This window comes from Bufo bufo, chromosome 3 (genome assembly GCF_905171765.1).
Source record: "Bufo bufo chromosome 3, aBufBuf1.1, whole genome shotgun sequence".
Taxonomy (NCBI): domain Eukaryota; kingdom Metazoa; phylum Chordata; class Amphibia; order Anura; family Bufonidae; genus Bufo; species Bufo bufo.
Genome location: NC_053391.1, coordinates 46,825,747 through 46,838,794, shown reverse-complemented (window position 1 = coordinate 46,838,794; position 13,048 = coordinate 46,825,747). Strand labels below are relative to the sequence as shown.

Sequence of the window (13,048 nt, the reverse complement as noted above, 5' to 3'; positions counted from 1 at the left end):
TTGCAGCGCTTTGATGTCCTCTTGATGATACAGAGCCAAACGGATCCGTCCTGACTTACAATGTAAGTCAGGACGGATCAGTTTTCACTGACACAATATGGGGCAATTGAAAACGGATCCGTCCCCCATTGACTTTCAATGTAAGTCAGGACGGATCCGTTTTGACTTAGACTTTTTTTTTAAAGAATAATGCAAACGGATCCGTTCTGAACGGATACAAGCGTTTGCATTATCGGTGCGGATCCGTCTGTGCAGATACCAGACGGATCCGCACCAAAGGCAGGTGTGAAAGTAGCCTTAGCTGGTCGGTGCCCCCTCTGACATTAGAGGGTTCGGCCACCCTTCTGTGTATGTAGGTAGGATAACCTTTAGGTTTAGTGTCCTCTCATATGGTCAGCGCATTGAAACCCATGACTCACTCCACCCAGAGGAGCATGATGAGACTTGTAGTCCTGCACAGATGGCTTCATATTGTGGTCGCCTCATGCAGCCGCCATGCTGATCATGCAGCGCAGTTTATGGATTAAGGTGATTTCAGTGGATTAGGATTTCCTGAGGTTACAATCTGCTACCAAATTGTGTAGCTGAGCCCAGATATGGACTTGGCGGTGACTGCGCATCATCTGGTGGAATCTGCTTGATGTCTGGAGGCCGCGTGACCCCGCACTGAACCCGTCACGTCACTTGTCACACATGTGGGCTTATCTCTCACTGATAGAGAGCTGGAAATGTACGTCAGTACTGCGTAAGAAAGGGGGCCAAAAATCCCAGGCTGCGTACGCGTTCCAGCAAAAACGCTTTGTGAATGTAGAGTTCATTCCTTTGTAGGATCTGTCTGGGTATTACAGAATTGCAATTAAGGGCGTATTTACACTGCGCAGATGGGTTACAATCCTCAGGAAGAAAGCATTCCTTCCCGACACTTGCCTGCTCGACAGTGGAGATGACTGCTGCATTTACCTGCAACAATCTCCTCCACAGTATGAGGATGAACGATCACATTGCGATCACTCGTCCTCATTCAGCTGCATTGTTTCTGCGCAGCAGAGTACCGTTTAGACAGACCTGCTGCCCAGAAACGATGATTTAGGGCTCCGCACCCCCAGTCATTTCACCTGAGGAACTAGTGTTTTTCTCGTTCGTCGGGTGATCTGCAGCACCTTTAGATCCCTTTCAGACTAGCGAGTGTCACGCTTCGGACTATCAGCGCAGCGAGAGCAGCTCCAGTCCTGACCTACCAGCACTGCCGCGGTCGTATAGCTTTATATTGATTTTTGATGTTGTGTAACCCTTAGAGGTCTGAATGTACTGGATAACACTGACATAATGCATTATAAATCAATATGTTGCTATGCGACCCCGGCAGTGCTGGAAGGGCAGGACGGGTGCTGCGCTGCGAGTCTGGAGCGTGACACTCGGCAGATTTTGTGGCAAAAATTCCACGATTGAAAATCTGTTCCGTTCATTTGAATGGGGCACCAAGCACATGGATTTGAATGTAACTGATTTTCAGTCGCGGAATTTTCTGCCACAAAATCTGCTGCGTGTGAATGCGCCCTTACCCGGTTGTCCAAAGCGGGGAGAACACCTGCAAATTCCCCAGGGCCAAAAACTGACAAATGCTTTAATAGGGTATTACACAGTATTACACAGCCCAATGTTGCAGATGATTGTGCTGAGGGAAGTGTTCCCTCCCGGCAATCGCCTTCTCGCTAGCGGAGAAGACCGGTGCTATTACCTGCAGCGATCTCCTCTGCAGTATGGGGTGGAAGCGATCGCTATGCATTCACTCGCCCCAATGCTGTAATACTGGTTTTCCGGCAGCAGATCGTAATTAGACCGCACGATCTGCCGCCTGCAAACAATAATTTTTTAACATGTCAAAAGATTTGGATTGCCCAATCAAGCGTTTGATCGTTCATCAGCGGCAGTATTATACTGCCAGATGATCGCTAATGAGTCTTCATGCTAGTTAGCGATTATCTGCCGAAAAATTGGGCAGTGTAATACAGGCTTTAAGGAGCATTCACAACACTGCGCATCTGCAAAACACTGACACCAGCCGTGTGCGCACTTCAATGGGTCTGTGCTGCCCCCGTTACAGTGACACGTAGGACATGTCTGATCTTTTGCAGCACGGCAGATACTTCCGTCTGCTTCCGCATTTGTGCATCCATATCGTTGGTTTGCCTGAGTACTACAGAACGGATTTGTAACTGCTATCTACTCTGGCCAAGGGATGAGGGTCCCCTTCTGGCATTATTTAGGCATGGATCATTAGCGGTACTCATACAAGTGAATGGATCTGAGCTGTAATACCAAACACAACCCATGAGTCAGTGTGGCGCTGTTTCTGAAGAAAAGCAAACCTATTTTTATTAGCCATCCCTTTAAGAACCGTGTGCACTCTAGAAATTGGATTATAGCTGCCGTATAGCTGATTATAGGGGGGCATTTCGATGAGAATTCAGTTTACTGCGCACTATAAGCAGTTATGGAGGTCCTGCACGTTGTATGATCACTTTCTGAGGCCTTTGTGCGTAGTGTTCCTTTTTTAAGGACATGTCCATGATCTATGTAAGGGATGGCCAACCTGAGGCTCTCCAGTTGTTGCAAAACTACAACTCCCAGCATGCTCTGACTGACTACAGCTATCAGCCTACAGCAGGGCATTGTGGAAGTTGCAGTTTTACAAGAACCGCAGATTGGCCATCCCTGATTTATGTGATCGTCCCCACGTATCTTGCTGCTTCTTGTTAATGCACCTGACCTGCGCTAGTCGACATTAAATGAGGGGCATCTGGCTCGCCCTGACCGCTCAGCCGCACTTTAAACTGCACGGTTTTCTTGTAATGGTTTTACTTAATCAAGACTGCCCCCTAGTGGAACTAAAGAGAAAATACTCAATTTTTGTGTGACAGTCTTGCATAAAAATAATGCAAATCAGATCAGAGGCCGTCATAACCATATGCAATAAAATCATCGATTCTGAGCAGCACCTCTGTTTAGGGCACCCCAAAGTCTGCAGCAGAGCCCAACGGAGGAGCGAGTAATAGTCATGTGATCCTATACAATCACTAGATCTATGGATACAGGATTTCAGATTGGAAAATTGCACATTACTTAGTTTGTTCATGTATACACTGCTGTTTATTTTTCAGCCCCTTACAAAGGAAGGTTTGTGGGGCTTAGGCTACTGTCACTCAGGTTTGGTGCGGTTCCGTCATGGATCCGTTCAGATAATACAGTAGTCTGCATCCGTTCAGAACGGATCCATTTGTATTATCTTTAACGTAGCCAAGAAGGATCCATCTTGAACACCATTGAAATTCAATAGAGGACGGATCCGTTTTCTAATTTGCCAGATTGTGTCATAGAAAACGGATCTGTCCCTATTCACTTACGTTGTGTGCCAGGACGGATCCGTTTGGCTCAGTTTCGTCAGACGCACACCAAAACGCTGCAAGCAGCCTCCAGAGCAGAATGGAGACTGAACTGATGCATTCTGAGCGGATCCTTTTCCATTCCAAGTGCATTAGGGCAATACTGTTTTGGACCGCGTGTGAGAGCCCTGAACGGATCTCACAAACGGAAAGCCAAAACGCCAATGTGAAAGTAGCCTTAAAAAGAACCTGTCACCTCTCCTGACGCATCCATACTTATGACTATGTCGTTCTTCCATTCCTCTATTATTCCTGCAAGAAGTTATGAATGAATTACTAGCGGTTTGCAATGTAGGCCCAGCTGGGTGTTACCAGTAAGTGGGTGTGTCCCTGCACAGTCTGACTTTGGCAGCACTGATTGGATAGTGTCAGACTGTGCAGGGACACCCCCCCCCCCCCAACTGGTAACACCCAGCTGGACCTTCATTGCAACCTGCTAATTATGCATTCTTATCTTCTAGCAGGAATAATAAAGGAATGGCACTTGGTACAATCATAAGAGATTCTCCAGAATTGTTATTACGTGGGGAATACAAGTGGTTAAAAAAAAACTGATGTGTCAATAGTGGAGAAAGGCTCTTCTTTAATGCCGTGTTAATATACCACAGGGCTTAGGTGAAGGGGTTTTCATGAAGTCTATGGGCATCATAGAAGATGGTACCCCATAAGGGAGCCTGCTCTATGAGCCAAAACGGAGACCCGCTCGGTATGAGTGGCTCCTTTCATTACAAGCACAGTCATCTGAGTGGTTGGCATGTAATACTACCTGGCCGTGCCTTCTCCTGAGCAGGACCCAGGTTGATTAGCTGATCCCACTTATAGAGGAAGGGGAATCCTGCTACCCTCTGCTGAGTGGTGTCCTGCTCTCACTGACCTGGAGCATCATTCACTTTGACAACATGTCCACACTGAATCCATCCGTCCAAGGTACAGAAGACTGGCAGAGTCAGAGTTGGCAGCTGTGACCCTCCTGTCTTGGAAGTGCACGCATCTCTTTCTACATAAGATTGGGTTCACATCACGTTTTTCCCATCCGTTTAATGTATACAAAAAACGTATACATTAAAAGGATGCCTCAGACTGATACCAGTTCCATGGTTAAGTAAAAAAACCTTTATTTTTATTTTTTACTGGACTGTGCAGGATACAAGAACGTGGTGTCCTGCGTTTTTGTATCCTTTTTTATTTTTTGTCAAACGTGATATGATCCCACCCTAATAGCCCCCCATCTATTCAGTATCACATAGATGTAGCAGAACAGAGGTGATTTCCACAGGACAGCAAGCAAAGTTATCGTTACTAAACATGCACCAAACAGCCCTCCATATCTCAGCTTCCGAGACCCCTGTGCGTGATGCAAGCAGCTGCTTAGCGCTGTTGCCGGCAGGTTGTGTTGGAGCAATGTGCCTTTTGCTATGCAATCAGATTAATACATGTTCTTGTTAATTGCGTTGCAGACTCACAAGTTGGACTACAACGCTCATTATCTTCGCCTGAAATTCTTAATTGACAACCAACCCCGGCACTACATTCCGAAACACGAAGAGGAAATCTACGAGTTGGTAATTCTGTCTTATTTCCTTCTTTACCATTTCAAGTTTTTTCTTTCTAAGTGCCCCCTGCCTCTGCTGACGCCACGATTGGCTCTTATCAAGGCGGAAATGGGCAGGGAGCAACAGAGAGTTTACACAGGACCCGCTGAAGTGGATGGACCTTTTATTGTAATCCAGGGGTACTTTCAGCTCTTGCTCATGGGGGGAATACTCCCTCTATCCATATTCTGTAATGGGGTCTGCTGGTTTCACATGGACTAATATTTCTGCTTGATTAGACTGGACCATGTCAGAGGGGCTCTGCTGATATTTGGCACTTAAAGGCTATGTACACCTCCAGGGGCATTTTTTGGTTTTTCCATTTTACAGATTTTTAGCTAAAAGTATTTTTTTCAATTGGTCTTTATTAAAAATTTTCAGCCATTTCTGAGAAACAGGGGTTAAAATTCTATCTGTTTGCAAGCTGTCTCTGTTTTCTTTGAATCCCTAGCTAATGTGTAGCTCAAGTCTCTGATATCCTGACCTCATAATCACTGGTAGCGGATTCTTATCAAACTGATAAAAATATAGCTGTTTGAGGTCAGGAGATGAGAGCTACACATGAGCTGTGTGATTCAAAGAAAACAAAGTGACAGCTTGCAAATTGACTTTTTTATTTTTTTTAACCCCTGTAACACAGAAACGGCTGAACAGTTTTAATAAAGACCAACTGAAAAAATGATTTAGTCCAAAATGAGTAAATTGCAATTATGACAAAAAAAAATAGGCCCGTAATGTGTCCCTAGCCTTTAATCATTACTATCTCAATACGCAAAAAAAGCAAATGGACAGAAACAAAAAAATATGTTCTTGTGCTTGAGGCCTTAGTTTGGATAAATCTCCCCCCATGTACTAACCTCTTGCTCATGAGAAAATGGAAATTCTCTCTTCTTAGGCTTCCCATGGTTCCTCCACCTTCCAGGTGATGAGGAATGTCTCTAGCTATCAGCAGACACAGTCCTTGCGGCAGGTGACACGGCGGCAGGTATCGCCTGTGCTTGTTTGCTCACCTACTCCATCAACGGAGGTCGCCCCCTGCAGGTGTGTGTGTGTCTTGTGGGCACCATCTGTCAGGACAAAGCGGACAGGTGGTGGTGTATGCGAGGAGCAGCTTAACTTTAAACTCTGCTCTAGAGGCCACACCCAGGGAAGGATTTTTAGGAATCGCTGTAATTTATGGATGAATGATCTGTAAATTTGTGGCTAATAATTAAATGTGTTCCTTATGTTATTTCAGCTTTATAAAGAAATCGAGATTTGTCCGAAATGCATGAAATACATAAAGCTTGAAAAGATCGAGCCTTCAGACAATTTTGGTGAGTTCATTGCCTCTGTCTTTGTATTCCCAATCAATTTTTCTTTCTAATTTTATTAGGTTTTTTTCAGTATGAATGTTGAGAGTCTTGTAGCTAACTAACTAACCAACTAACCGTGGCCCGGTCTAGGAGGGATAGAGCCAGCATGGACACACTATCCTGAGGATAAGCCATCAATAGGAAATCCCGGAAAACCCCTTTAAAACATTGCCTGCCCCCTTTTCTAGTTAAAATTGTGTCACTTACTCAGCCCTTCACTTCTCCAGTTGCCAGAGCAGGACCACCTGTTTACCCAGCAGTCACAGCAGCGTCACCTACCTCCTTCTTAGTCACAGCATGTACTCCCTCATTTCCATAACCATCACGGCAGGTGCTGGTACGCCCCATTCTCCAGATACCAACCCCACTAGTTGACTGTTTAGGTGTCCCCTAGCAGGGGTGCACCTAGCCTTCCTGCTGCCTAAGGCAAAAACTGAAACAGCGCCCCCTTTGCCACAATGAAAGCGCTCATTGCCCATGGCCCTTCCACTGTCCCCCTCCTGCCCCACTTGGCCTCATTGGTGGTGCACCCCTGTCCCCTAGTCAGAATGTAGATGGGTGAATAGCTTCTAGTCTGGATGCAGTGTGTGGTCGTGCCCCATCCTGCTGTGTACTGAGGGCTAAAGGGGGAGTAGGGAGTCGGAAAAGATTAATGGAGGTTTGTGTGATGGTGGATATAGGGTTCACTTGCATCCAAACTAATTCTGATGATTGTGTTAAACTTTTTTGTATTTGGAAACTACAAAAATGTATGGAGTGTGGTAAACTGCACCTGACGCTGCTTCAGAATCTGTGTGCTAGGATATTATGGTGTCTGATGGGAGTGCTAGTAGTTTGACTTGTGAATTAATGCAGGTCCAGTGACTGTTTTGTTTGAAGCTCCAGACTGTTCTATATAATCGAATGCTGTATTATATGTGGTGACAGTAGCATGCAGGGAGGACCATACATGTAATAACTGATTTTAACATACCCTTAGATATGGCTTTAATGTATTCACCGCAAATTAAAGGGGTTCTCCGGGAATTAAGAAAATGAAAATACTTAAATATTACTTTATTATAAATATATTCTCAAATACCTTTCATTATTTATAATGGCTCATTTTGTCTGGGGAGCAATGATTAGGAGAAACAAAATGACTGCTGTTCTATTAGGACTCCCCTGCATAACGGAAACGGGATGGATCCGTTTTGCAGCCCATAGACTTCTATTATGACGGAATGAATAACAGAATGTCTCTAAAGAAATTCGTTCATCTTTAGTGGTGAAGTAACTTGTCCTGCTGTGTGATTAGGACAGGTTTTGTGTGTACTGATAGGATGGCGGCCATTTTATGTTTCCTAATAATTGGTAATGAAAGGTATTTGTGTATATATATATTTATTATTATTTACAATTCCTGAACAACCCCTTTAAACTGGTATGAAGGAATGTAAAAACCAGTTTGTAGCAGCGTCGTGTTCTGAGCCTTGTGAGACCTGAATGTTTTAGAGAAGTACAAGGCTGCCACCTAGTGGAGGATCTGCTAACTCCACTTAATTGACTTTAGCTGATGTGAGTTTCAACCTCCAGATGTGCCTCCTTTTACGTTTTGCCTGCACATCGGCATTCTGGCCACCCAATGTTTGGGATACTGCACTTAAATTTTTATTTTTTTGTTTCAATAGTTTTTATTGAAATTCTACATATACATAATGCGTAACTACAAAAACAAAATCAAATACAGATTCCAAATAGAAGAGAGGATACATAATGTCAGTGATAATAAAAGGCAATGGAGATCATGTACAAGAGATATATCATTTCCTCTCTACTATGAATAGTATTCTTGACATGCGGAGTAATAGAAATCCGTATGCTAGTAATAAACACACTATAGAACATATAACTAAACAACTCTACTGGTTGCAATGGGTAGTTTGATTTTTATTCAGTATGTTGTGTGCTGGGTGTGCATGGGCAGAAATTTAAGCCAGGCCTGCCAATGGTGGTTAAACTTTTCAAATTTGTGGTCTTTGAAGGCCATCATTCTTTCATATAGACAATTTTGTTGCACCCGATTGATAGTATCTGACAAGGTCGGGACATCTGTCGATTTCCAGCATCTAGTAATATTTAGCTTAGTAACTATAAATAGATGAGCTCTCGGGATCCTGTGAGGCCCGGGAATATCTTGCATATCCATGAAAAAGAGAGCCCAATACGGCGAAGGTTCGTCGGCTAGGCCGCAGAATCTTGAGGCTAAATCAAATACACTATCCCATAAGTTTGTTAGTTTGGGACATGACCATAGGATATACAAAAGTGTGCCTTTAGCTCCACACTTACGCCAGCATAAGTTAAATGTCCCAGGGAATATCTTACTAAGCCTATCGGGGGTAGAATACTACCTAAGGCAGGTTTTGAGATCTGCTTCTTAGAGCGTGATACTGAAAACTGTGTTTGAGATAAATCTCGAAGCTGGTATCCAGCTGGTTGCAGGAACTGAGATATTCAATTCCCTGTCCCACGCTAAATAGGGGTTAGATTTTTGAAAGGATAATTTGTTACCTAAACTCAAATATAAAGGTTTAAGGCCCGGAGCCTTCCTGGACATTCTAGTGGATCCTCAAACAATTGCTTATTGGTTACACAGGTTATACGATTGTAACAGATTTCGGACTTGCAAGTATTTGTAAAAGTCCGTGCGAGGAAGCCGAAGCTCTTGTTGAAGTTCTATAAAGGACTTAATTTGCCCTTTGCTATATAGTTGAGAGATCCACCTAAGGCCCTGTGATCTCCAGAAGTTTCATCTCTAATAGTTGCAAGGGAGATAAGGTTAATACATTGATAGTTACAGGAGCGCTTCTATGGTGAAATGTACGCCAATGGTGGAGAGCTGCTTCTACAAAGTAGGGGAGGTTAGAAAATGTAGTTGGGGATGGGTTTGAACAATCAATTAGTAGAGTTCTAAGATGCTTCGAGAGGGCCAAGGAGGATTCTATTTGAATCCATGGAATAGAAGTGTCCCCATCCCACCAACCAAGAAGGAGGTTGACCTGTGTCGCCAAAAAATAATCTGCTAGATTCGGAAGTCCCAACCCACCTCCTCTTTTAGCCTAGTTTAAAGATGAAGAGGATACTCGCTGTTTCTTCCCTGCCCAGACAAAGATATTAAGAAGGTCTAGTGCTTTTGTAAAGAAGTGGGAAGGTACTCTGATGGGGACGGTGCGGAAAATGAATAAGAGCTTAGGTAGAGTCATCATTTGAAAGGTGGCAATGAGTCCTACCCATGACATTTCAGATCTGCCATAGGAAGAGAGATCCTCCTTGATAGGTTCTAAAAGAGGGAGGTAATTGTATTAAAATAGATGATGCTAGGTTACTGCCCAGGTATTTTATGAGTATTCTGCCAATCTTGACTTTAATTCAGGTATTTGTTAGGAAGGAATATTAAAGGGAAGGAGTTGGGATTTATTTCCGTTCATCTTGTAGTAAGACAGGTGTCCAAATTTTTCTATAAGTCATATGGCAGCTTCTAATGATGTATGGGGGGAAGAGAGGGATAAAAGTATGTCTGTATATAATGATATGGAGTGCAGCTTATTATTAAACTTGATTCCCGCAATGTCAGGGTGTTGTCTGATGGCTTGAGCTAGGGGTTCACTGGTTAAAACAAAAATGAGAGGGGACAATGGGCAACCCTGGCGAGTGCCATTGGAGATTGGGAACGGAGATGACACTGCTCCATTTACAAAAACTCTCGCTGTAGGGGCCGAGTACAAAGCTTTGATGGCAGTGTTTAGAGTGTTTCCTAAGCCTAATCATTCTCGGACCGAGAAGGCATAAGACCAGTTTAAACGGTCAGACGCCTTCTCGCGGCGTCCAGCGTAATCAAAAACGCAGGGCTCTTTTGGCGTATAATATGGTCGAAGATATTCAACGCCCTTCTCGTGGTGTCAGTAAGCTGCCTACCCCTAATAAACCCCCCCTGATCTATGCCTACTAATGTTGGGAGGATTTTTGAGAGTCTATTCGCAAGTGCTTTAGCATAAATCTTTGTCTGTGTTCAGGAGGGAAATGGGTCTGAAATTTTGGGGTTTGTCTTGCGTCTTACCAGGTTTAGGTAAAGTCACGATGGTGGCAGATAGCATTTCTTGTGGCAATGTCCCCTCTTGAAATGCCTGTGTGAACATTGACGTTATATGGGGTAGCAAACAGGGGGTAAAGGCTTTATAATAAGCATTAGATAACCCGTTGGGGCCTGGGGGCAGAGGCAGGGATGAAATAATCTGAGATATTTCTGTCGATGTAAAGGGAAGCGATATCGAGTTTTGTTGTTGTTCCTGTAAGGTGGGGAGGTTAAGGGAGGACTAAAAGGAGTTCATCTCCTGTGGAGACGCCTGGTGGGTTTGTAGGGATGAATAATATTCCATGAATTGATTGGCTATGTCCTTAGGGTTTTATCATTTACTTTTGTTGTCTGAGTGTAATAAAAAGGGGATTCTAGATTTGGCTAATTTCTTTTTAATCCTACTAGCTAGTAATTTCCCAGCTTTATTATTCTGGGAATAGGAACGGGCTGAGAGGAGTTGTTTTTCATAACGGTGGAGTAGACCGTCCTTCAGTTATGTTCTCAGGGAATTAATCTGTGCTTTACCATCTTCAGTAAAGGGGGTTTTGGTCAGAGCCTCAAGTGTTGATAGTTGGGAAATAATAGAATCTAATTGTTTCTCCCTTACCTTTTTTCACCCGGTGTCCCAATCCTATATTTCTTCCCTATGCAACATGGGACCCAGGACTGCTTTGTGAGCCCTAGAGGGAGCTGTAGAGTCCACTGTCGCATCTGGGACCATATTAAAGTCACCGCAAATTAATACATGGCCTTGTTTTATCCTATGCATTTTTGCTAAGAGTTTGTTAAAAAAAATCTCAGCTGGTGCTTGTTAGGAGCATAAACTACTACTATAGTGTAAACTGTATTATTTAGACTGCATACATGGATAATAAACCTGCCATTTGGGCCTATAGTAGATGCGATAGGTAGGTAGGCAACTGAAGCTTTAAAAGCTAACACGACCCCCCCTGAGATAGCAATTGCCCAAAATGCCCCAGTCGTAAAACTATGCATGAAAAGGAAAGTAACATAGACAGGACATAGGGACCAAATTCTTAACTGAAAGAATAACCGTCCAGATTGTAGTTGACCTGGATTGATCATCCTAGTCTCGGATGAATAGGAAGTGGGGATTAGAGTTTGTGCTGTTGCCATTACCTAACATGGCGCTCTACGGCACTAATGATTGATCCCTCGGCGGGTGCCGACCATGCGCCACTCCGGGTCCAGATGATGCGGTAGTTGCTTTTGAGTTGTAATAGCATCCGCAACCGAAATCTTCCAGGATTCCAGTAGTTTACGACCCTCTTCCACTGTAGTAATAGTGAATTGTTTCCCTTCATAAAGGAGTAACATTTTTACTGGAAAGTTCCTTTTTTGCGTTCCCCGAGAGCCGCAGCGATTGGGGCTAATACACGGCATTGGCGCAAGGTTGCTGCTGATAAGTCTGCGTATAATGTGACCGTTTGGTATGGCGCTAGCAAGTTTGGCATTTGCCTTACCGCAGCTAGGGCGTTTTCTTTAATGTGATAAAAATGTATGCACGCCAGAGTGTCCCGGGGAGTTGTATCGGGAAGATGGCGGGGCCTCGGAATCCTGTGTGCCCTGTCTATGGCTGAGCAGGTAGGGAGGAGCTGTTTGAGAAGGGCTTGCAAATATGGAGTCAACGCAGATGGGCTGATGTCTTCAGGTATTCCTCTAAATTTGATATTGTTATGCCTAGAGCGATCTTCTAGGTCTATAAGTTTAGCTTTAATGGAATCCATGTCTGCTACTATTTCATCATGGGAGTCAATGAGTTGATTGTGGGATGAGGCAAACTCTCCCATCTTGGTCTCCAAGTGCGACACTCGCGACTCAACTTCTGCAATAGAGGACTTGAGAGGGGTAAGTAAGGAGTAAAAGTCCTTATGAAGGGCTGAGCTGAAGGCAATCAGCATATCTTTCAGTAAGTGCCCAGAAGCAGGCTGATCAGAAATGGGGAGAGATTGGAATGCCCCAGCAAGATTACTCGGCGGGAGCGACTCAGGGCCTACCTCATCTGCGTGCTCATCCTGGAGCCGCGGCCTCTGCTTCACAGGACTTCTGGTGGATGGAGACAGTGGTAAGGTAGAGGGCTTATGGGCCCTATCAGATGGTGAGGAGGAGTTTTCTGATCCCCTCTGTGGTACAGTGGGAGAGCCTGCAGATGAAGGGGAGTAATGCTCCCTGCAGGGAGAGTTGCTCTCTGTGGACGGCAGAAGCGGGGTTGTCGGTGGTTGCAGGGAAGATGGCGGGAAGACGCCGGAGCCCGTGCCGTGCGCTTCCCTGTCGAAATAGAGCTACAGCTTGCCCTGTTTCTGGGGAGGTCTCTTCCCTCTAGTCATCCTGGATGATATTTAGAACTGTTGTGGAGGTAATCAGGTCAGCGGGAGGCTGAGAACCACGCTGGTGATACGCTGTGTGCCGGAGCTGAAGGATCATGCGGCCATTCTGTTCGGCAGCCAAGCCTGTGCTTAAAAATCCTTACCAGTCATAAATTTTTTTGAAAAAGTGTGGACCAGCCCCTTTAAATTAACT

General features: G+C 44.5%; 1 protein-coding gene across 6 annotated transcripts in view; it reads left to right on the top strand.

Annotated features, from left to right (window-relative positions):
* Positions 1–13,048, top strand: part of TIAM1 (TIAM Rac1 associated GEF 1) — a 323,389-nt gene that overhangs the window by 247,058 nt on the left and 63,283 nt on the right. For all 6 annotated transcript variants that reach the window (XM_040423178.1, XM_040423180.1, XM_040423181.1 and 3 more), the window contains 2 exons: positions 4,901–5,005; positions 6,273–6,351. In XM_040423178.1, coding sequence (XP_040279112.1) covers positions 4,901–5,005; positions 6,273–6,351 — 184 coding nt within the window. The remainder of the gene's footprint in view (positions 1–4,900; positions 5,006–6,272; positions 6,352–13,048) is intronic.